This window comes from Megalops cyprinoides, chromosome 21, assembly GCF_013368585.1.
Source record: "Megalops cyprinoides isolate fMegCyp1 chromosome 21, fMegCyp1.pri, whole genome shotgun sequence".
In the NCBI taxonomy this organism is placed as follows: Eukaryota; Metazoa; Chordata; class Actinopteri; order Elopiformes; family Megalopidae; genus Megalops; species Megalops cyprinoides.
The window spans coordinates 20,202,493-20,228,391 of NC_050603.1; the positions used below are offsets into that span (position 1 = coordinate 20,202,493).

Here is a 25,899-nt window from a genome sequence, read left to right on the forward strand (position 1 = left end):
TGTAATGTCATGATTGCAACAAATTTCCAAATCCAGCATAAATCTCCGCTTGGTGTGGCAGGCAGGTCAGGCCCAGCCAAGACTCTGAGGAGATTCTATCACAGCATGCATGCGTGTGTGGGCATCAGATGACACCCCAGTAAAAATGCCAAAATGACATTTTAATCTGGGAGCACAGCTGGCCCACAGAATGCCTCACCTTTGTGCAGACAGATAGCTTCCTAGATAGCTAGTCCTCCACTTACTTAAGGAGCGCTCAGAATGCCAGGAATCCAATGATTCCACCTACTCACAGCGTAATATAAATAATTCTTACTTCATTTTTTCAAAGGTGCATTCAAAAATTACTCACCTCCACGCAGAAGGTAAGCATATCGAAAATCATATCACCTGGGAACAAATCACATCTCTCCTAGCCACACCCCTTGGCTGCCAAAGGTAAAGCATTATCAGCCAATGAGAACTTGCGCTTGTTGGCATCACATCCAGAGAGTGCATAGTGTGGGCAGGAACAATCTGCAACCCCTTTGAGCTGTCCAATGATGTCAACCCCCCAGCTCTTCTCCATGAAAATGATCAGCAAAAGAATCATTCATAGCATAAATTTAACATCATACGTGCAGCATTACAGGGTAATTTCAGTCCAAGTCTTAAATTCAACAAGCTGTTCCTCACCTTCTAGTTTGATACTGAAAAACAAGGAACCAGTTTTACAGCACAGAAATCTCCATTTTCCTCCAATGGAAAGTCCCCCTGTGTAGCGCATGGGAGAAGATCAGGAACTGATCTTGCAGTGGTGATGTCATTTCCTTTCTCAATCACCCTTCAAAGCGTGTCCATGTGGCTGCCCTGAATCACTGAAGCCTGTGCTTTTTCCTTTTTTTGTCTCCGTCCCTGTCTGCCTCAAATGCACTGTGCTGCTGGCTATGTCCCTTCTGCCACGCATTTGCTAAAATGGATATTTAAGTGACAGAGAACAGTTTTTAAAAATGAGCACCAATAACGCAATTTGCAAAGTGGGGCAGCAATGGGTTGCGGGCTGTTTATGAGGGTTAGGAAACCACAGAAATTCAAATTAGCTTGTGTTTCTCGTCATTAAAATAAATGAAGAGCTTTTGGATGCCTCTTATCATAAAGGCGAGGAACAACATATTCAGCTTTAGATTATCTGTAAAAGTACCCTTTAACAGAGCCCTTAAAAAGCCCATCAATCAAGAACGCTAAGTATTTTCATGAGTACAGAGGATCTCTCTCTCAGCACCGCACTGGCTGAGCCAGCCAAGTCCAAATCCACATTCCTACCATTCCTGGGGCGAGACGCATTGTTTGAACACAAGGCTGTGTGGCAGGAATGAGGAAGAATGATGCACTGAGAACAGCAGTCTCGCCTGCCAGACCAAGAGTATGAAACGCTGTCAAGGGCCAAAGCTGCAGCCATCAGCAAGGCTGTGCACACCACGGTAACAACCTGCAAGCCTGAAACGCACACGCACACACACACACACACACACACACACACACACACACACACACACACACACACACACACACACACACAAGTGCGCCTCTGACGGGGGGGGCTGCAGAGCCCAGGCGGCTGAACTCTGGGTGCACCCAGGGGCGGCGAGAGGCACCGTCTCTCAGACACCCAAAACCACGGCTTTCAGCAGCGGCTCCCACGGCTTATCATGTGGCGTCACCGCCAGGCCCCGTTTCTAATGGCCTCTGAGAAAACAGCAATGGGAGCATGAAATTAGACAAGGGGGTCTGGAGAGGGGTGCGGGGGGTGTACAGCGAGGGCTGGTTCTGTCGTCTGACTGTCTGGGAAGCCTCCCGAGGCACCCGGCGCAAGAGAGGAGGCAGGGAGTTGGAGACAGGTTAACTACTACTGTCTGTGCACGGAGGAGGGAGGCTGGCGGAAGTGGGGCCTAAACATCCGTTATTTATAGAGCGCTCATTGATCTCGCTCGCGTTCACTCTGACCGGAGCGCCTGCAGACACTCCTCCGCCCCCTCCCTCCCTCCCTCAAATAAAAAAAGCACAATTAAAGCACTGTGGTCATATGGTTTGGTTCCCAAAATGAAACCCCTCGCTGCTTATTTTTATTTTCCTTCTGGCCGTCGCCGAGTCTCTCGCTCGTTCTCCAGGAATCCCCTGTGCTCAGGGTACGATCCCCCCACGGGGTACTTCAACCCCGCCTGAGACGGGTGAGTTGAGGGGGGGGTGGTTGGGGGGGAGTGACTGTGATTTTAACCAGCATTATTTTTACAAGCTAGACTCAACATAGCCATAATTCCCATCTTAACGACCATCCACCCGACTCCTCTAACGAGACACATTACTGCATAAAATAATACAGTGTACCTCTATATTCAGAGCTGGGTATTCATGAAAGAGGACATTCACATTTGGCGCTCGAACTCTAGCCCGTCACCTCAAGCTGTATCGCTCAGGTTATGAAATGAGTTGTGAGAAATTTGCCTGGTTTCACATTGGTCACACTCTGTTGCTAAAGCATCTTTCAGAAGGGCGAGGCCTAGTGATCAAACGCGCCTCCAGTTTGCTGGGGTTTCCTATTAGCCCCACCAGCCTACACTGCCGGCACAAACGGTCACATGCTGCGGACACATGATAACGGCCCTCTGGGACACAAGGCCACTAACATCGTGACCTCTGCACCTTTGTTAAAAGAAGAAAAAAAAAAACAACAATGTGGCTCTTCTCATTATGAAGGATGTTCCAGAGGATTACATCAAGGCAGCATGGTGACTCCTCACATTACCTCTTCATTTACAGTCTGATTTAATAATGCAACGAGGGGAGGAATGGGCTGCTGCTTATCCAGCCGTCCAGCCCAGAGACTCCCCCGCCCTCCAGCGAGCGGAGGACGGTGGGAACCCGTCTGTGAAGGGGCCCACATCGCTGCGTTCACGGAGAAACCACCCAGGTGTGACAAAGCCAGCGAGCCGCCTCTGGACACCGTCCCAGAATTCCGAGGGAAACCCAGATGATGGCTTGTCACTGGGTGGATTCTGTCACTGTGAAGGAGTCTGTCACTCTCTTGTCTAATTTGCAGCTGAGAAGCTAGAGACCTGGGAAAATGTGTGTGTATACATTTTTTGTGTGTGTGTGTGTGTGTGTGTGTGTGTGTGTGTGTGTGTGTGTGTGTGTGTGTGTGTGTGTGCATATGCGTATATACAGTGCATTTCACTTTTTTATTTTTCAACGACACCTTAAAATAATTGTGTTTCAGTGTTTTTAAATAAAATATCATACATTGAGCAGTTTCAATGTATCATTTGTAATGCAGTAAAATGTGAGAATCAAGGGTCTGAAACCTTTTGCAAGACAGTGTGTACACACACACACACACACACACTCATCACAGGGTTCTCATGGCATGTTTTCTGTGAAATGGCCATGAGCAATGTGACTGCAATAGCAATGCAAAGCCATAACATCACAGAGTAATGAATAAGTGCTGACACAGACAGCGCAGCGAGCGCGAGACATAAGCTTAGCCTTCATTCCAAACGGCCTGGCTTCAATAAATTTATTATAATGAATGAATTTATATAATCCAGTAAGTACACTTTTAAGTCCATAATTACATGTGGAGAAAAAATGTAAACGGTAATTAAATAGACGCTGCTTAGATGTGCTCAATTTATACAACAGCACTTTAAAGAGACCAAAATGACCCATTTACTTGAGTAAAGAGGTAAGAATTTACAATGCTGGAAGCAGAGCGACTTTTCTTGTAACAAAACCACATGGTGGCTTTTGAAAAATGTACTGAAGGCGACGCAAGGCCAGTAAAAGCAGGCAAGAGTGATTCTGTAATTCTGTGAATGTACACATATCTCGTGCTCTCAGCCACACTTGCCCCTACATTGTATGAATCAAAAGCAGAGCTAGCAGTCATAAGGCTTCCTCCTTAACTGTGGGGAAGAACGAGCGTACTGGTCTTCCGTGAGGCAGTACCAAACCCCTGCCACCCCCTACTTTTCCTTGTCACGCAAACAATCGTCCTGTATGTGAGGAAACATACGCATGTGGGCGGGCACACGCCCCGAGCCAACTCTGAGTCAGGACTGGGTACGAGGCAGAATAAGGAAAAACAGATAAACCATGAAAGGAGAAAACAAAAAGAGGGGGAGGGCACAGGTTTCTTACCTTTCTCTCCCACACACGCACAAACACTTACACAAGCACAAACACTTACACACGCACACACACACACACACACACACACACACACACACAGTGTGGGACGTCACATTACTCAGCCACATGGCCTGACCCACACAAGCACACAGGCCTACACACGCTCTGTGGCAAAAACGAACCGGAAAAAGGGTTGACATTCCCTTTCTGACGGGGGAAATGGGATAGAACGTGGACTGAACAACCACGTCTCCCTCCCCATTGGAACAAACCAAAAATATTTCAGCGAATGCGGTATCAAAGCATCGCCCTCTGAGCATTAGCGGCTCCGGAAAATAACGGGGGCTGGGGGTTGCCTGTTTTTGTTACCTTCCTCTGACCCGGTAATGTTTTCATTTTTTTCCCCACCACATGTGCTAAAACGATACTCCGCCGAAGACAGCTGGTTTGGCCCCACTATCAAACAGAGGGGCGCACGGCACGCAGTAAAATTCCTTTCCCTGAGCTCATCTTTTCAGAAGGCCCCTCGCGGCGGCATCCTCTTTATTCGGAGGAACAAAAGCTGTCAATACGAGAAGCGAGCGCCAGACAAGAGAGCCCCGCGCACGGCCGAGGCCTGGCGTTGGAGACGGCGACAGCGAAATCTGCTGCTGTGAATTTAGAGAAGTGCAGAGCAGGCGCACGAAACGCACGCTCAGCGAGGGCCTCTGACTCCACGTGCTGCCAGGAAGCCACAGATGCCTGGTGACTTCACACCCTTCAGCACAACAGTTTACTGTTTTTTGTTCTTGGTGACATGTCAAAAAAAATCCCTCACTGTTTTAAATAAACGTACCTTTGGTTGAAGCAAAATTAAGCCTTGAGCATCCAGGAGATACAGATAGAGCTACATGGAAAGCTACATGAGCATAAACTTTAAAAATAAACAAGAAAATAGCGCAGAAGAAGCACATGGTAGAGAAGTATTCGTGGCAAAAATGTTAGAAAACGGTGAGGGCCAAAGGTCTTCTGAGGTGCTGAGCGACTCTCTAACATGTGGAGCTGAGACAGGGGTTGCCAGGCGCAGGGGATCCCGCTCAAATTTCCGCGGCAGGACAGAGTCTTCCCTCAGCAACGGCGGCATCTCCGTTACCGTTGCGGTGGGGGTGGCTCGGTTTACCTGGATCCTGCCTTCCGGGGTTCAGTCACGCAAAAACCGGACTGGGTTACCAAAACCGCAACCTCAGCCAAGTATATGTGTGCGCAGGGAAGGGCTTTGCTGAGTCACCACGACACCCGCCTGAGAGCCCGCAGAACTGCGGCGTCGCCAGGGGAGGAGCTTGGCGGTCGAGCCGGCGGTTGAGCTGGCTCTCCCCGCGCGGGAGCGGAGGGGCTGCTGGGAGCGGCGAGACCGTGCTTTCCGTTTTGTCCTTCCCAGGAAGCGCCGCGCACCCTCGCAGGTGAGCCGCAGGTGCTGTGGCGTCACCCGGGCCGGGGAGTACCGTGCCACAGTCATACGGAGAGGAAAAAAAAAAAAAACACAACTCCTGCGCACTGGAGCGTCACCAACGTCACTTGTTTTGTCACTCTTACTGGGCTTGGAGAAGGCCCCCCCCACCCCACCACCACCACTCCCCCGTTAAGTGAAACACAAAAACATGAACAAGAAGGGGATTTCTGTTGACTCTTTCCGCGCGTATGAATGCCGGTAAACGCAGCGATCGCCAAATGCTGGTAAAAAAAAAAAATTAAAAAGGAGAAAAACAACTAATACGAGACACTCTCAGAGACCACAGGAAGTAGAGGCAGGCATAGAGTCTAATAACAGGGGAACAGGAGGGGTCCCCTGCTGACTGAGTAGATTAACTTGGGGTTGACTGTTGGAGGGGGGCTGATGTCTATCACACAAAGACATTCCACAGCGTGGCCGACGACCCCTGTGAGGCCGCTGGAGTCGCACCCTGACAAGCAACAGAAACTACCCAAAATAAGAGAGAGAAAGAAAGAGAAAGAGAGAGAGAGTGAGAGACCCCCCCCCCCCCCCCCCCCAAGGACCCCGCACACTGGCTACCCTAACACTTTGTCTCCTGGCCTTTCACACAAGCTTTTCCTATTCGTCAGCGAAACTGGTTCAAAAATAAACCTCCTTCTTTCATGCAATACTGAAACACAGAGGGGAGGAAAATCTCCAGTGCCAGTGAAACAGACTTTCCTTTATGCACTCAAAACGGTAGCTGCAGAGACAGTTGTTTTGACCCCTCTGATATAATGGTGTGGTTTAACTGTGCACACCTTAGCAACAGCATTACTAGGTGACAGCTACACCCTTTCCCAACAACTTCTGTGCTCCAATCTGAAGTTCAAGCAAATTTATAAACTCAGTAGAATGACGCAGCCCAACACTTTCACTGAAATCAGCTTGAAATCAACTTGGAAAAAAATCAATCACCGATTTAAAAAAACCAAACATTTACATTAACAAGGTGTTTTCCTGTCGCAGAATATTTTGGTCAAACCGAGTCGCCGGAACAAAATAAGGTTCAAATTCCTGAGTGTCACGTGTGTGGTGAGCAAGATTTGCTGATTCCGGCACTGTAGGTGGGGCCCAAACACAGGGCAGCAGAGCAACGGGTGCGGTAGCAGATGGGCCACACTGGCCTCATTCACACTCGGATGGAAAAAGCTTTCGGCAAAGGTGAAATCTGACTTAAGAGCGTGTGCCACGATCAGACTTCCACAGGGGAAAAAATAATAAAGAAATAAATAAGCGAAGCTCCAGGAGCCGCCCGCGATCCTGATCGATATTTTATTGATGGAGAGCATTATGACTCCATTTGGCTTGTTGTTGCATTGATTTTATTACACACTGATCTCTATTCATGTCCTTCCGCTGTGGCCAGCCCCGCAGCAGGCCGGATAAAGGAGGGCTTCTCTCTGAAAGGGGGAGCGCAGGGAGAAACAGATGGCCGTGCGCTTTCCCCTCCCGTCCCCTCGTGCTGCTCTGCCCTCGGCTGCTGCTCCTGCACATATTAGCCATTTAAACACAGGACAATGCTCGCGGGACACCCGAGTCTCCGATTACACCGCTAAAGGATTTGCAATTCGCTCATCAAAAGCACTTTGTTCTCGGCGACCGAGCCGTCCAATCAGGCGCCCGGGAGCGAAGACAGGCGGCCCCGGCCTGGGCCGAGGAGACCCCTGGGCTCCTCCCCCCCTCTCTCTCTCTCTCTCTCCCCCCCCCCAGTTCCCGAACAACAGCAGCATGCTGTTCGCCGTCCTCGGCAGACCAAACACTCATCTCTCTCTCTCTCTCTCTCTCCGTCACCCTCTCTCTCCTCCTTTGGATTACAGCTTAACTCTTTCTCTGCACCCAGGCCTGCCAGCACTGCTGCCGTTTCTCCCATTTCTTGACGCCGCTTCGGTCAAAATCCATTTGGGAAATCGAAAATGCACGGGGAGCTCTATGGTCCCCCCCCCCCTCTATGGGAGGTGAGCAGCCCCCGGGCGAGGCCCCTGCCCTCCGGCCCCTGTGCCGGTGGGAGGTCGGCCCGGGTTCTGCCGGAAGGAAAGGAGCAGCGCGACCCACACAGCCCCCTCCGGCCGCTCTCGGCCCAGGGTTGCGCGAGGTCTCCGCTCCGGCCTACTTTTCAAACACCTCCTTATTCACAACAATGAGGGGGAAAAAAACCCATACGAATGCCAAAACAAGATGCCCGTCCTCAGAAAGGTTACCGAGATCGCCTCCTGGGGATCGCCTCCTGGGGCCGGCGCACGGGTCGGTGCTTCGCGCTCACGGTGGGGGACGGGGGTATCAAGGATCACCCCCTTTAACCCCTGGGGGGCTTCTTGCCTGCCCCCTACTCCATATGCAAAGCAACAAAGAGGGGCCCCCTTCAGAAAGAGGAGGTGTCAAGAGTGGGCCGAGAGGCCTGTGCCTGCAGGAGACATCGTAAACTGCACCACTCGGGGTGTGTGTGTGTGTGTGCATGTGTGTGTGCGTGAGTGTGTGCGTATGCGCACACGCGTGTAGACACGTGTTTCTCTGCATGCATCCGCATACTCACTCACAGATAATCAGCTATATCTGTCCCTGATTTCTGAGAAACAGGTTTGAAAAATAAAATTCGCAAAACAAGCTTGTCGCACACTCACGTAGGTTTGCTGATTACTCTCTGCCAGCCCACAGGTTTTCACGGCACTTTCCCCTGTGGTTTCTTCATTTTGTTCCTGGATATCCTTCCTTTTATTGGTACACAGCTGAACATGACTAAGACATGTCTTTTTTTCACACCAACAACAGCTGTTCCTGTCTAATTGACTCAGAGGAACATTTTTGAAATGGTCTGAGGAGATGACTGCAAGTAAACCGGCGGTAATTGCTCTCCATTTCAGTTCTTCCCCTTCTTATGAAATTAGCTCCTTTTGCGTGTTGTGTGCCACATCGTTCCAGAATTCACACTTCAGCGCCACAGCATTTTATGCCCACATTTACTGCTTCCATCATCGTCATTTGGAGGCTGGTAAAACGTTCAGTTGTGTGTAAAATGCCAATTCATTTCTGTCAAAACTACTCATTCCCTGTCTGCTCTTGTTCTATCAACTCTCCTCCTTCACTAGATATGCCGCAAAACATTCATTCTGGTATTTTCCTTGGTATTTTCAAGTGTCAGATAAACCGCGGCTACAGATCTTGACTAGGCCCATTATCAAATCCCTTTCGAAAAAAAAAAAACAGCAGGGTTGACTGCTAGTGTTTTCGGGGAAGAAAAAGAAAAAAAAAGGTCAACGCTAGCCAGGACACCACAGGTCCAGCATGTGGTAATCTCCTCTTAAGCGTCTCAGTTCTTCCTGCACCAAACTGCATGGTTAAACCCAACGCATTAGAGTACACAGCACATGAGGCAGCCAGTAGGGCATTAGAGAGTGGGCCCAGTCTTCCTCAAACAGAAGTTCCACACCACATCACTTATCCACCCCCCTTTGCATATTGACTTTGCAGAGCTAAGGACGAAGCAGCTGGTGGGTAAAGGATGCAGAGGGACAGCGCTGGGGGAAGCCTGGTGTTTGCCCCGCGATAGGTCTGCATACTGTAGCTCTGTGCCCCGCAGTCAGTGTTTAAATACCGACTGGATAAGGTGCAGAGGAGAACAAACATCTTAGAAACGGGGGCAGCGGTGTGACTGCGCATATAATGGCCTCCCTGGCCCAGGTGTCCTCTCGTAATTCACATTCCACATTCAATTAAAGGTGCCGCTGCCACGACTGTAGCAACGCCTTAATGAAACCAAAACTGAGGTTAGAGTGGCGGGACCATGTAACAAAAGTCCTGTACCATCTCCCCCCCCCCAAAAACCTGAAACAAAATTTTACCTAATTCACAGGAAAAATTATGCCACAAAAATGTTTGCTTAATTCTTTTTTTTTTTTTTTTTGGAAGATTTTATATACATCGAAAGTGGTTCTCTGGAGAATGAAATGACAGCTCGACAAAACTTCAGAAACCCCCCAACGACTGGTTTAGCCGAAGGTTCGCAGGTGACCCTGAGGTGTGCTCTCAGCAACCAGAGACCGGCAGCGAAACCCACTCACAGGCTGTGACACTGCTCTCGCTCACCCAACAGCATCGGGGGGGGGGGGGGTGTCGGGTTTTGAGGTGTGCGTTTCACACTGTGTCTGATGCTTATTTAGAGATAGTGTGCTCATTTCGGTTTCATTTCTCTATAGGTGCTTGTTAGCAAAAATAAATAACAGCAAAGCGAAATCCCAAACACAAGGCATGCCTCTTATTTGAAATGACCAGCCTGAGATCTGTTGTTCTTCTAATACACATCCTGCTGTAACTAGCAGTAGCGATAATTCACTTTCACCATAGCTCTTTGTCCACCAATTTTACTGTAACACATAAACGTACACCCCTACAAAGAGAAGTGGCATGTGATTTAAGGGGATATCTCACATTACCGCTCCGCCACGATACGCATGGATAACTTGACCGTTTAGTCCAAACACCTGCAGCACACAGTAGTGTGAGCAGAGCAGGTTTAGTACAGCTCAGAGCTAAACATCAGGGTGCGACAGAGAGGAGCCTTCATCAACCCTGATCATACACGAAGGCAGCAGAACAGAGAGAGAGAGAGCAAATATTCACACTTTTCTGTCAATATTCATAGCCAAATAGTCAGAATCATCTAACGATCTGGGACTGGAAAAAACAACTTGGCCCTACAGCTACCCCACCAGCAGGCGCACACGGAATATCCCTGCTCAGTTTCCTCAAACCGCCAACCCCCCCCCCCCCCCATTTGGCCATCAGTCAGTGCAGACTAAGGGCCTTTGTGTGCTTCAGCAGAGTAGAACGGGACACATTTCCAGCTTTTAGAATCAATCAATCTTTGACAGGTTATTTAAATATTAATACGCTCCGTTTGGGAAAGTCTCCGCGGAATTTGCACACCGTAGGGACCGAGGGGGGAAAAAAATGAATTCCATTAGTTCACTTTGCAAAACTGTTAACTCATTAAACAAATGCTGCTGTGGCCAGTTTTTCTTGCTCAAAAGAGAGCATGAATTTAACCTGTGTGGCTAAGCACTTAGGTGTGTACAAATTCGGCACAACAGCACTGAGAAACAAACAAATACAAAGCATGTAATATTAGTGACATGTTGCCATGTCAATTGGCTGGATTGAACAACTGAAAGTAAACACAGAACAGGCCGGAATTTACTATTTACACACTAGGCCTCCCCGCCTACAAGAACAGAAGCTATAGATGCTATGCACTAAATGTTGTTCATGACAGACTTTTAACAAGATGATGAGGGACCCATGCATGTGAGACAAAGGGCTCTGGGGTGGGGGCTGGAAAGGCGGGGGTAAGTGTGGGGGGGGGGGGGTTTGATTCGGGGGCGGCTGGCAGCTTCACAGTCCTCTGCGTCAACGGCGGGGGCGGGCGTGTAGCTGCCGCTCAGCGCGGAAGTGGAGCGGGTGACGGGTGCGGGGCCGACGCGCCCCCGTGGTCGGGGCGGCGTCCTGCAACAGCAGTGGTTTTTTTTACAGGCACGGATGAGGACCCCCCCCACCACCACCACCACCACCACCACCACCTTCTGGGCACCGCGCTGACCCGCCACACCGAGGCCCGGGATCCAAGAGCTGTGGCAAGTGAGCACTTCATTCGCGAGGGATCGTGCCTTTTTTTCCCCAGAGCCCGGGTGCGGGTTTGGGACTCGATAGTGCATCCTGTGTGTGGCAGCAGGAAGCGGCGACAGACAAGACGCCCCGTGAGCGCTGAGGGGTACGGTGGAGCGCTGCTAACAGCTCCCTTCAGAACAGAATCCCAAGCCTCACACTCGACATCCTGACATAATCCACACTTAATCACTTTTTCCCTGACTATCAAAACACGCATCTGGACATCGAGACAAACAAGCTCCATTCAGCGCCCCGCCGTACTTTCATTACCTACTTCCTAGTACTGTGTTTGTGTCCCTGCTGCCCCTAATCTCCACGATAACCACGGAAAGTGTGGCAGGCCGGGTTACCACTGCGGGACGTTAGGAGTTAACAGAGGTAAGAGCGATCACCGCGGACAATGCAAACAGACATGGAGATAAGATTACGCTCTGCTCTCCGGGTGACAGATCCAGCCGCTGTATAAAACTGACAGCTGACGCAGTGCTTAGCCTGACCGCAGCGGCGCCTGCTACGGCTTGTCAGCGTTCGGCCACGCCACTCCGCAAACCGGCCCCGGACCATACCTCATCGCCGGGCGCGTGATCGTGATCTCAAGGGAGCGTCCGGAAAACAGCTTTAAGAAACAACGCCTGTGTGTTCCTGTTCACGACTTCGTAGAAATTCAGCTTTGTATGGCGCTGTGTTAGCGTCAGGGCAGCATTCAGGTGCTGGGCCGGTCTAAAAGCTGAGGCGCTAATGCAGTGATAGCTTGTTTGTACAGCAGGATAAATGAGAAACTATCGCCTGTTCAAATACATCAAGATACAGGCGGGGGAAATAAATGGCTGGGAACCGCTGCTCATTCAGAGACATCCTGAAATAAATGGAAGAAATAAACGAGTAATGGTGAATCCGCACACTGGCCATTACCCGCCTGCTATCACGTTAGATGCTGAGCTGTGTTTTTTCATGTACTTCAGATTACGGGCTGGAAAAATATCTGCACAGTCGAGAGCTCACCTTTCAACTTTGAACACGACGATTCAAAGAGCGAGGCCAGCCATTCAGGACCTCTGATGCCCTGTCTGGTTTAAACTAGAAGTCTCAAGGCACAACAGAACATGCGGTAGTTAAACTGACTTCCTGCCACTGAACTGCAAATAAAAGGCAATTAGGACATGTTTGACTTCAGCCCTGTCATTTTGCTGGCTTTCGGATCTAAGGGCAGAGCTGGAAACAGTGGAGGAGGTGGGCCGCTGAACGCGAAGACCGCAGGCTGCGTTCGGACGAGGAAGCCCGTCTTTATGCACGAGGAAGGCTTTAATCAGAGTCAAAGGAAGGAACATCTCAGGCAAACAAAAGAGCAGAAGATAAAATTCCTCCGTTCCGCCCGCCCTCCGTCATAAACAGGGCTCCCGGGCTCCACAGGAAACCTCTCGGTGACGAAATCCGCCCGCACATCCTCAACCGAGCTCCACTTTCCTGCGTGCCGCCGGGCTGTGGGCCGCGCGGAGGGACAGCGCACACTACCGACACTCCCTCCCACAGAAGACGTCTCTTTCAGAGACAGAGAGAGAGAGAGAGAGGGAGAGGGAGAGACCGGGCTTAAAGCGGCTTGAGGAAAAAGATGAAGTGAGAGTAAGAGAAGTGGAAGGAGGGGGAGTCCCCCTTTCCCTATCTACTGTAAATCTTTCACACACACAAAAACACACGCGCGTTTTGCCGAGCCATCAATGGCTGACATCACAGGGATGACTGTCCCAGCTACTCTCGTGTGATAGTAATCTGGGCCCGCCTCAAAGAATTTTCACTCCAGGTTTTCCTCCACGCCGACGGTTTTCCAAGAGGGTGACAAAGGGATGATTTTCCTGCGGGGACCCAATCTCCAATGGGGCTCGGCCACCCTCCATGACACGGCCTGGTGAGCGGAAGAAACCAATCACTGGCTGTTTTTCTGCGCCCCCCCCCAGCCTCTTGATCTGCCCACACACTACCAAGAAAAAGCGCTGCAGAATGACAGCACTGACATTTCTCGAGAAGTGCCGTGACGCTAAGCCATTTCAGCCGAAAGATTACAATAAAGGCATGACTGGAGAGTGTAGTTTCTTGAAAACCGTGGAGGTCAACCGTTACTGGAAAAGAAAGTCGCGTAACTTGTCCTCTACTGTTTGCAATTTGCAAAGTTGCTTTTCTCAATGAAAAAGGTACATGCCTTCAAAACGAATTTCCAGAGGACTCACAGGCCAGTAAGCATGCCAGGCTATGTCACTGACAACTCCAGTCTGTGTGTGTGGGACACCTACCCTTACATCTTTGTTCAACCCAGTTAAACATCTTGCACACTATCAGTACATTTCAAACGTGAGACGACCAAACTTGTTGGTCCAGGAAATCAAGCTTCGCATTAAGGCGCTGTTATGCGGGCCAGGTCTGGGGTGAGCAGCTCCCACCCGGCCTCCCACACTTTCTGAACAACCCCAGCGAGGTCGCACTGACCTGCTGACTGCTTAAAGAGTCGTCTTTCTCTCCCTCTCTGTCTCTTTGTAGACTTTGACTGGTCTTAAAAAAAAAAAAAACTGTCACAGCTCATTTTCTCTGATCCGAGATTTCTTTGATGAGTGTGCAAAGAAAACATCTAAGCTATGGGTTTGGTTTGTGTGCCAAAATGAAGCCTGAAAAACATACCAAAAAAACTGCACGTCGGCTCACGCACACATATTTACAAAACACCCATGCAGACAAAAACCATTCTCCCACAGATTAGACTGCTGATCCGGTAGGCCTACCAAATGGCTCTTGTAAAACTGCTCCACCTCACCTCCGGTACCCAAAACTATTTAGATACTCTTAGTCCTTTTCTTCCCAATACAACCATGTGACACAGCCGCATTACTCCAACGCTCTTCTGGGACACCTGCAGCAGTTTTAAAAGTCCACATCGCATCGCCGAACGCAGCCTGGAACAAGTGCAGCTGCACGGAGGCGAAGCGGGGTGACCTTGGCGTGGAAAAAAAGGTCGCATAACTCACGCCACGTCTGGTAGACATAAAAGCGCTCGCGGAGCAGGAAGACACTGCAGCAAAAAAAAAAAAAAAAAAAAGACCTCGGCAGCAGCCTCACTTATCAGGGACAAACACCCTACCGATGCGGAGTGTGGAGTTTTTACACCTCCCTCGCAAAACATCATTACGATTTCAATACAAGGATTGATAAAAGTGATGAACATAATTATGGGCCAGATTAATATTGTAGCCTTAACTATGATTTTACAAATATACTAATTTCGGTGTCTGGGCGGCAGGCGGGCTGGGCTAAATCGAACTCGGACAATTTTAAGTGTGCGCAAACTGCACTCATAACATTTTGAGGACACCTGGTTTTTAAGTGAGCAACCAGTGTTGTTTTTTCTTGCCCCAAAACAGACACATTTTACTACCGTTTTCAGGCCGATCCGCTATTTTGAGACACTCAAGTGCCGATTCTGAAAAGACTGAAAGACACTCCATTCTGGTGCTACAGCAGTTGCTATGGAAACAGGGCGGCTAGGCCCCACTGATGACATGGTGCTTTAAAAAGCACACTTTGGTCACTATAGCAACCTTTTTCTTTAGATGATTTTTAAAAATTAATTTGCCGACAAAAGGCACATTTTGTTTTATTGAAAAAAAGGACATTACTTAAATTTCAAAAGGTCCAACTTTGTATTCAGCACAGAGGACTTATTCTTTTCCATTTCTGGCTGTTACCAAAAGTTTGGACATAATTGTTTAATGCATTTGCATTGGAATTGTAAAAATTCCCATTGATACACAGTATAGAGTAGTATCCGCATCTGACAACAGCTAAAGCTTCTGTTAAAGTGAATACATTTTAGGTTGCTTTACAAAAGCTTAAACATCAGCCAAGAGAGGAGGTGAAATTCCACCCAAGATGGCGTTTAATTTAATTATTCCTATCCTCTTAAGTTTGTCCATGACTTGGTCCCAAGGTTTACCGAGAGCGTTCCACTCAAGCCTGTCATTTGATCCGGGGCCAGAGCAGGTTTACATGCTGTACCTTGGCTCCCGTCCCTGGGCGTGCCCAACACGAGAGGCCCCTGCTGCGAGGCCTAGCGGAAGAGAGCCGGGAGACACTACATCCCCTGCCACAGGGCTGAGAGGAGATGCAGCTGGCATCGCATCAGCAAGCACTGCTCATGGCGTGATCCTCCATGCAAGTCCAAACTGGAACCCCAGCACAGATTTGGCCTACTCTGCAATGTCACTCAGCAAAAAAAGAAAAGAAAAAAAAAACATGAGAAAAGCCACTATAACAAAGATCACTCACCGCTGCAAACTGCCAGATTCCGCCAGCCCTGTTGCCAGTAGAATTACAAGTCGAGCATGTAACACTGTGTTTACAACAACAGCGCAGACAGGCTAACCCCGCAGAAACAGCGCCGGACAAAGGGATCAACAGAAAATATCCAAACAGGAACGAGATAAGCTGCCCTGACCCTGCTCACATCACCTGTTTGGTATACAGTAAGCGTTAGCGGAGATTTATTTAGACAAGATGTCAATGAAGATCCTGGCCAGCTTCCGCAGAAATGCAACTTGAGGTGCCTTTCACACTTTGTGGTGTTTTTCACAACAGCCGAAGCACCAAGCTGAGAGGCTTTAAATTTAACAGTAATTTTCCTCTGTGCTGTATAAAGAGGGAAAAAAAAGACAACTAATTCAGACAAAAATACTGCAGTTGGAATAAATCTTGGCTTTTGATTTTATTAGGGAGAAAAGAAATGTTTAGCAGAGTGCAGTGCCTTCATGAGAACCAATCGTCTGAGCAGTTGCTGTCAATATTCCTCACACGCTCATGCGCAGCACCATAAATTCACTGAAAGCACATGAGTAAGCCATCATTACTGCTTACTGCAAAACTGCGGATAAAGTTAACAGGAAGCACAATCCTCGAATTAAAAATAAGTAACATGCTTACATTGTTACAACATTTATAGTGATTCACGGTAATGGCGTGCTTTTCTCGAGAAAACTCTTATTGAAGAGCTTCAGAATAACAGCACGAGGTACACAAAACCTGAGGCAACTAGAGAGCTTCGAGATCTGCCCCCTCTGAAGGCTCGTCTGAGCATCCACATCTGAGTACCTGTGCCCTGCATGTGCTGGGCGAAGGAAGTTCCTGTGGAAACACAGGAGGGGGAGGCGTATTGTTCGAGAAGAATATTTTTGGCTCCACTCGAAGCGGGATCATGGATTCTGGCCCCGCGCAAGGAGGTACTTTCCCGAGCCTCCGGAATGCGACGCTTCAAAAAGATATCTTGCAGTTGGATGCATCCACGCAGTCGATCCATGCCGTCCCAGATCCAGCTGCAGGAACAATAACTAGGGAAAGTCCTACATTTCCTTTGGCAGGCTGAAAAAAACAAACAGGCTCGCAACCGCAGAAAAAGCTAGCGGTGCAGAATATGACAATCAAACGCACGTGTTGGGAAAGCATCTGTTCTCCATCCAAGAGCCTGCTTATGATAAATGCACTCGCGAGAAACTGGGGGTAGCGCTGGCCCAATCAACTTTGTCTCAGCGATTTGAGAGCTTTGCCACTCAGCGGCAGACGGGGTTCCAGCCCTCCACTCACACGCATTTCCCATGAACCAGTCATATGTTTCCATTCTAGGCCTATTACAAAAGAACAATGATCGGTGGCATTGATGGCACACAACACATGCTACCACTTTCACAGAACAGGACAAGCCGTGAGATAGAGAAGGGGGATGGATACATTTCTGAAGATGGGTCCACCTCACAAAGAAAATTTGGTTCTCCTGACTTGAAGGGTGGAGGGGGGACTCCATGCGCTGACACAAACCGCTCGCCTTAGCGTTAGCTACCAACACACAGCAGCGTGGCTGAAGAGATAAGGGACTCTTACGTCACCAAACCAAATGAGCTGTGAGACAGAATTAGGAAGTCTGACAAAGGGGGTGAAGGCATTTCACAAGGCCCTCATTGTTTCGTTGTGAAGGGGAAGTCATCTTTCACACGACGCACGGGTCACATGCAAACATGAAAAGGCGGAGTGATGGAAAAAAAAACATGCTAGTGAGAAGCGCACTGACATTATTCTATGCTCTCAGACAACGTCGGCCCCGACGATGTAACGATGGACAGGCCGAGACTGCAGGATTTTGTGTGGTCCTTTCACATAAACCTTGAGAATACAGTTACAATATCACTCCTACACCGCTAATAAAACATAATCAGCTAGATTACTCAGAGGAGGACCAGGGGAGAAGGCCAAACTACAGAGCGCATAATGTAAGCATTATTCTTTGGCTGGTTCACATGACTAAGTCAAAATTCATTAACGTAGTACACAGATGAGTTCAATTACAAAGCCCCAGAGTAAATTCCAAATCAGTCACCTTTGGTGGCAGTATGAATAAATGTGGAGGCCATTAGAGGAGTGAAATCAGCATTACCAAAGCATAGTTTGAGCCATCCCAGGTTACTACTGAGTGGAATCTGCCAACGAAGCTACTTCTAGTAAGGGCCAGAGTGGTTCTGTGTGCACTGAGACTGTCATTTCCATCTCTGAAGGGATGCATGACCTCAAACTAGAGCCGTAAGATTTTGTACTTTTTTCAGAGATTGAACTTGGCAGCTCTAGAGATGCCCACATCACACAGCTGACTGTAAAGGGACCGATAGGAAGAGGATTGTGGGAAGGCAGCAGTGGACTACAGTGAGAGCAGCCCAGCTGAGGTCTGCGTACAGTGCAGAGGTGAGGTGTCATCTGGCTGACTTCAGAGGGCGTGCTGTGCATGAGAACTGAAAACCCGTCATTGAGGTTTTTGAGCTGGGGGGGGGGTGCAACAATGGTTCCCTTCAAGTCAGCTGGGAGCAGTCAGCTGGGAGAGATGAAAATGCCTTCCATGTGCTCCACTGGAATGTCCGCGACCTCTTTGCTTCTCTGTGGGAGTGAAGCCTTCAGGCCTGCAATCCTCCAGGGATGCTTACAGAAACGGCTCTGAAGATGTCAATTCAGCGAGGTGCGGATCCAAGTGGAGCAGCCCGACCTGTGCCTCGGAGGCTCTGGGCCTCGTGCGCCCTCACCCGTCGCCATGACACTAAGAAGTGATCGCCTCGCAGCCACCGGACACACAAGCCATTGGCAATCCCTCTCCTTCAGACACCGAAGGGGTTCCCCAAATAGTAGATGTGAATGGGCTACACCTTAGGCCCCGTACCAAACATGAGATAAAAAGAAAAGCCACCGCCATTCCATCCCCTCAAGGACCAGTAACTACAGCAAATTTGTTGTCCCTCCCCCAATCTCGGTGGTATCAGCAGAGTCCTCCTTCTGTTTATTGCGGAGTTTGTCTCCAAACAGGCCGTCGCTAAAGCGGGAGAGCTGAGGTTACGCAATCGCCGACGACGAAAGGGTGAATTACGTAACGAACCAAGGCAATAAAAGAATAAGGGAAATGTTCCAGTTGCAGATGATTACTGTGGCTCTAATTGAACTCGGCAGCGAGGGGAGATCCTGTAATGATGCAGTAAAGTGGAACATCGTCTTTTGGCAGACGCGAGGGGCTGTGCTAAACTTTCAGTACAAAAGGGGGCTGAAAGCGCCTGTGCTTGCTGAATGCGGCTGCCACTTCGCGATCTCTCTCTTTGTGAGCAACATCAGCAGCCCTCAGACTGTGGGCCGTGGAGGGAGGTCAGAGAGGGCCCCGAGAGACATCTGCAAAAATAAACAGCTTGCTCAATATTAGCCTACAGGCTAAGACTCATACAGATTTCAGACACTCTTCAGAATTATCCAGATGAAGGTCCAGACTAGGCTGTTTGAATACAGAATAGCTACTAAAGTCTGAATCTAATGTGAGAACATTAACACAAAGGCACGTCACAACCACCATTTCCTGTGCCCAGCACATTGTAAAATCCACAAACCGAGAGCAGAAACTGTCAAACTGCTGAGGTGTTACTGACCGTGTGGATGACACCAACACACTTCTGGCTCGTCTTTATCTTCTCTTTTTTACACTCCTGTAAAATTCTAAATGAGAGGGCCTTACCTTCACAGCATGAATGAGTTTACAGAACAAGATATGTGTGGGTATTATCAAATTCTAAACCATGTAAATGTTTATATTTACATTGATGTCTAAGTTAGTTCAGTTAGTGAATAATACAAACAAAGACTATTAATTATCCGTGCACTGTTGAATAATGATAAATTCCTACATTCTGCCATTTAGCCATTTATTTTTCTTTTATCAGCTGGGCTAAGCAATATCTCTTTAAGGTACTACACTGAAAATCAGGAGCCCTGGTCTCTAATCTGTTAACAGTTAGTCAACCTAACCACTGACAATTCATTATCAACCACAAGAAAATAATCATGCAATCATATAAACCATCATTCCGTCTTCAACAAGGTTGCGATAAATACAGTCAAATCATAACTGCACGACCTCGGGGCTCTTGTGACTAAATGCACTCCGCATACAACAGGAGCAAGTAAATCCAGCGGGATTTAAATTAGACCCGCTGTACACTATGCAATAAAACAGTATCTAATTATCCAATATGCTGACTGCACTTCGCTAATCGAACCCAAAATAAAGTGTCTCCTGGATCCCAGTGTCGTCTATTCTAAACACCGCCACTCTCCTCAAGAGCGAGACTGCATATTGCGCATACGGAATGAACTTAAACCCTCGCTTCAAAACCTCCGAGCATCCCGCTGACCCAACCAGAGCGGTGACCCTGCCTGTCCTCCCGAGGACGGTGCTGTGAATTCTGGCGTGTCATACGCGCGATTTTTTTTTTTTTAAAGAAAGACCATTTGCATTAAAACATAAGGTTAAATGAAGCGCAGTTGATCCCCGGCATAAAAACGTAAGAGCGTCCTCGAGGGTCGACACGGGGCCCGCATTTAAATTTTAAAGCTGCCGAGGCTCGGCTCGGGCGGCCTTCGCCAGGCCCCAGCCGCACACCATTCTGCTCCGCTCCCCCCACCCCACCCCACTCGCCTCGCACTGCAGTGGATTTTTGGACTCTGGCTCATCAGTTGTACGCCTGATGAAACAAACACTGACAGCTTCTTTACATTTGTAAAGACCCCACAGCAGCTGTGCTTATCCCACCACACAGCAATGAATTAGAGTCGAACCCCAGCTGGGCCCTGAGCAGGAGACCGCGCCGCGCAAAATGGCAATATTATCCGTGTTAACTCCACTCTTATTGTCACGTTCGTTTAAACCAAACAACAAACAATAATAAATACCGCAACCACCGCTACCATCGCCCCCCACTCCTATCGCAGACCTCTCAAGATGCTATAAAAAAAGGATTTTTATTATATATAATTAGATATGATACATATACGGCTCTCTCCGGATATCTGGTCAGTTGACATCAGCAAAAGCCATAAACAATAAACCGAACTGAACGTCCAAGTGGTAATTCTGCTCTCTTTGGCTGTTTTACATTTATGTCTATCAATCGGGGGCAATGTAATTACATTTCCTTGTTTGCTTTTATTAACATTTTTTTTCCGCTGCTGATGAATTTTAATAACATCCCTGGTGCATGTGGAAAAACAACTCCCACTCTTGTTCCAGGGGAAATGGTTAAGCCAAGCATGTATAATTGTCTTACGCTAATTAAGAAGAGGTTAAATTAGAAGGGCAAGAGTTCTGGTCTAAGTGGAGGCCCTCGGGATGTCTCCTCCAGGTTGTTTTGTTGTTCGCCTGGTTTGGTTTGACCAGATTTCACCCACAGCTGCCAAGTCTGAGCAGATGTGACAGGTCTGGCGATGTTCGGCACAGTCCAATTCTGAACAAAGACTGCCAAGACAAAACACGGCACTGAAGAGTGTGTGTGTGTGTATGTGTGTGTGTGTGTGTGTCAGGGGGCATACACATTTTATACTGTCTGACTCAAAGATCAGACATACTTCATTCTGCACGATCATGAAACTAACTGCAGCAAATGCAGTTCAATTCCTGCCTTTTCCACCCTTAGTGAAAACAAATCTAATTTGCAAAGACTTATGCTTGCCCTGTTCTGCATATTTAGTCTACTCAATTCATGTCATCGGTACACAACATTATTTGCATAAACGCGCTGCCTAATTATATTAATAACAACATTAAAACTCGGAAGCACAAATCGAGAGAATGTTTGTCGTTCTTCCTTTAAGGAACACTCCCATCTGAAACGGGCTCTCAGGTCTAATTAATTTCAGACAGAGAGAGCATTAACATTGCGAAGGGATTTCCTGTAATCAGTGTGGACTTCTGCTATTCTGAAACACAAAATTGCAGAGCCTGTGCTCTCCACATGTCAAAGAGAGAGACAAATCGTTTGGACAGGGAGTTTAGTGAGGTTAAGGGGAGAGAAGGCAGGGCTGGAGAAAGCCACATTGTATGCAGTGGTTTCTCTGATTAAAACCTACTCTTTGCGCTGTCCAACAGGCCTACAAAATATGTACCTGCAGTAGGAGAGTTTTGCTGCCCCTGCCAAATACTTTGCCAGCTTTGAAAGAGGTTTTGGTGACAGTCTGACTCCCACAGAGCTGTGTTTATGTTTAGCTGTCCAATTAGTAACGGGGAAACAGTTAAGGCATTGAGTTACAGGGAATATTCTGCGTTTGTTACTGGTAAAGGTCCCCGAGTCTGGCATCAATTTTTTCCCTCAGACAGACGTGAAAGAAACTATGCTGGCCTTAAATATGGAAGGCACGCCACACAAAATCCACAGTGGAAATCTTTCGGTAAATTAAATTTCTTGTAATGACTTCTTCATGAGAGTGGGCCATGTCTACATATTACCTCAGCGCTGCATGCGCCAACAGACACTCAATATCTGACGTAAAAATGCAACGTTCTGGCTATTTTTCTGACATATTTCTGCTTGAGTACAAGATCAGTAACATAAACGATGCATCACTAGGGTTCTTTATATCCACAATAAGAAGCATGGAAGGTCCTGACTCCAGGCATGCAAAAAGAATATTGTAATTTTAAATCCCAGACTGGGCACAGTGGTGCATGGTACCTATATTAATTCAGTTTGTATATTAAATGCAAGGTAGTTTGTGTATGTCACTCTGGTTAACAGGTCCTGCTAAGGAAATACAGGCCCTTGAGTGAAGTTTACACCAATTTAAATAACAGCTGCATCACCTGTATGTTTTCATGCTACTGCAGGGGCAGACACAGTTCAGCTTCAATCTGCACTAACTGCTCCTTTTGGCCCAATAAAGGCAATGCTGCTGTTCATGCCATTTACAGCAGCAAAAACACTCAACGTATCTGAAATAATACCTGTGACTCAATAAGTATGCTGAGGTGCAACCACACCTTGGTGTAATCTACTATTTCTTAATGTATTTACATTCTTGATTAGTTTACCAAAGAACATTAAAAGCAGTGGTTTAAAATAAATACGAAGGGAAAGCCCGTTTTTTCCCCTACTTGATCCATGTGATTTTGTTTCTGTAAAAGCCCGTGCCAAAACATGACATCATTCTTTAACCAAGTACGGAACTGCCTCAGAAAAGCATTTACTCGTGTTTCTAACTTTGAACGTTTACCAATGCCAACTGTATTCTTCGGTACTTCACACAACAAAATGGATCGAATTCATGTTCAGATCCTAGGTCACGTTCAAGTACTTAAATGGGTTAGGGGAGTCTACAATAATCGAAAACCGTAATGAATGGGATTTCCGAACATTTTTACAGCGATGATTAGGTATGGGTTATAGTCAAGGTAACTGTCCCACGCGGACTGAAAACAACCACATGTTGCTAATACGCATTCAAAGTTTATTCTTTTGTGACGAACGAAAAAAAAAAACTGAGTGACGTCATTCCAAAATAAAACGTAGCCACTTCCTCAGAATCCTGTATTGTTGGAATTCAACCTGTTGCTATAATGAGACTGACGAAAAAGTTGCTGGTTATGTTAAGTAAACATCGTTGACATAGAAGCATTGGCAAACACCAATCTAAGTGATGAAAAATAAACATGTTTCCTTAAGAAACACGAGGACGATACGATGACTTTCTGCAGTTCGGTATCCCAAAATCGTTGCTGGAACTAATCCTTTCTGAAGGGGGCATCAGTGTATACTAAGATCATCTACAATTCAAATAATAAATATGCAATGAAACGCAACTCAAAACCAGGCAAAATGCAGTAAGCCACCACTAAGTAGAACTCACAAAGTCATCTACGGACGCATGTTCGGTAATTTCAAGGGTTAAATGCTAAATAAGGTTACACAAAAATGTGCTGAGCGACTCAGTTTGAGTTAACATCTTTGTTTAGCTTGCACTTTTAAAAAATCCTCTCGCATAAAACTGCTCGCCATGAAAACGTCCGAACACTGTTTCAAGAACGTTCGTGGACTTGGTCCCCGGTTCGGCAAATTCACCGCTTTTAATTTTTCTTGCAAAGATAAAATGGTTGCTGTTCTTACATACATGAACCCCTGCAATGCGACTCGAATTACTCCCTTCTTAAAACGATCCCCCAATACTAGATCATTGCGCTTAATCAAATCATCCACTTTACATTCGTGTGTGGCGTGTCTACACGAGCTCTCATAAAACGATTAACCACAAATCCCTCTGTCTTTCAAAAACACCGAGAATATCTGAAATAATCGCTCGGCCAACCAGCCCTCGCTGCTGCAATATCTTCCGTCCGTCCACTCAGAGGTCATGCACACGGATACGTACAGCAAGAGACAAATACCGCTCGCACACTGTGTTCCAGTACAATAATAATCTATGCTGCAAAACACATGTTTGCAAACTAATCATTCCGGCTACAAGTGCGTTAAATTAAAGGGAAATGTAAAACGCGTGACCCCGTTTTCTCCCTCTCTCCGTAGCTACAGCGATAAAACGAGAGATCAAACACCCCTTTCTCCACGCATCATGCAAGTGTCCGATTTCTGCAAACGTGCAAGTGCCGGATCGAATCCAAAATAATAACTTTGAATCTGCAGTTATGCTCTTAACGTCAAGAAAACGTGCTCATATAAATCGATGACAACGATAGCTGTAGTTTCTTTAAAAAAAAACGAAGAGGTTTTTGCATTGGGAAACGAACCCGGAAAAAGCCAGAGGCGATATGGCTGTCTGCACGGCTTTAAGTAGGAGAGCTATGAAGAGCAAACAAAGCAATTCTGATTACAAATTACTAAAGAAATTCCGCTTATTTGACGTAAATCCTGCGTTTAAACAATCATTCCAGATCAACAAATGTATATTATAATGTGACACCTAAAATTAGTTGTCTCTTATTTGCCGGAATATCGGTAGCTAGCTAGCTAAGTGATCAAATAAATTAGATTTGATGTTGAAGGGGAAACCAGGCAGCACGAGTATCGTACAAAATCAGAACCCATTTATCTAAACTACCAAATCCTTACATGATCTAAAGGGATATTTTAATATTTACAAGATATAAAGGTTCAAATTACCCTCACTAGATTTAGTTACAGTATGCATGAGCGGTCCGTGATGAAAGTTTTATATATTTTCGTCAAAACAAGCAAATCGGACGTACAAACTTAAGGTCAATTTACTCGGCAATATTAAAACACAGGACTAAAAATAAACTCACGTATTTCTTTTGGATGATATTCCTCTTCGGTCTTTCCTTGCTCATTCTGCAATCCAAAACTGTATTTGTTAAAGAGAAAATCGCCACATGAATTTTTTTCTTTCTTTTTTTCTTGGAACACCGCAAACGCGATTTAAATCCCCGGGTTGTAGTTAAGCAGTGAGCGTTGTCCCCCGTTCTGTATTTCCTTCACGGAAAACCGCCTGGATTTGAAGGTAAATCCCAAATTAGAGATCCACGATGAATATGAAAAAACAAAACACAAAATCACTTCGGCGTAACATACTCGCAATAATTCACAACAATATCTTCCATTAGCAAAACAGCACGTCATTCACTCTCCTGGTTCCTTTAAAAATGGATGAGTATTCTCAAATGAGTGTTTACGTACTGTAGTAAGTTACATCTTGTTCGGGAAGGGGTATTCAAAGGTAGCTAGCTAGTTAACGAAATAAATAAAAGGTTCGTAGTCACGTTTTGGCTGGAGCTAGCAGACGGTGAGTGAACTCTCCAGCACCACTGATAATCCGCACTAGGCAAGCTTCTTTCTTCCACGGCCTCGGCCTATCAAAACAGAGAGCATGCACAGCGGTAACTTTAAAAGGACTATCCTCTTAGGGACCGTGTGCAAATACAAAACCTTTTTCTGTTCCGAGAGCGCTATCGCACAGAGTTTCCACTGAGACAGGGAAAACTAAGGCCTCGCCGGCGACCGGTCATTAAGATCAGCATTAACTGATTTTATTTACTTCAGAATATCTAATTTATTATTAACAGTAAACAAACTCAAACATCATTATGGCTCGCATTTTTATTCCCCTCTCTTGCTGGTGCCTTGACATTATTTCGAGTGGAAACGACACATATTTTAGCTTGGCAAACTCAATTGAATCGTTCAATTAAATGCCATTAAAAGTCAGTGAAACAT

At 47.1% G+C, this 25,899-nt stretch overlaps 1 protein-coding gene across 2 annotated transcripts in view; it reads right to left on the reverse strand.

Moving 5' to 3' along the window:
- jarid2b (jumonji, AT rich interactive domain 2b) overlaps positions 1-25,495 on the reverse strand; it is a 131,880-nt gene extending 106,385 nt beyond the window's left edge. For both annotated transcript variants that reach the window (XM_036515680.1, XM_036515679.1), the window contains exon 1: positions 24,972-25,495. In XM_036515680.1, the coding sequence (XP_036371573.1) occupies positions 24,972-25,016 (45 nt within the window). In that variant the 5' untranslated portion in view covers positions 25,017-25,495. The remainder of the gene's footprint in view (positions 1-24,971) is intronic.
- Positions 25,496-25,899: the final 404 nt, after the last annotated feature.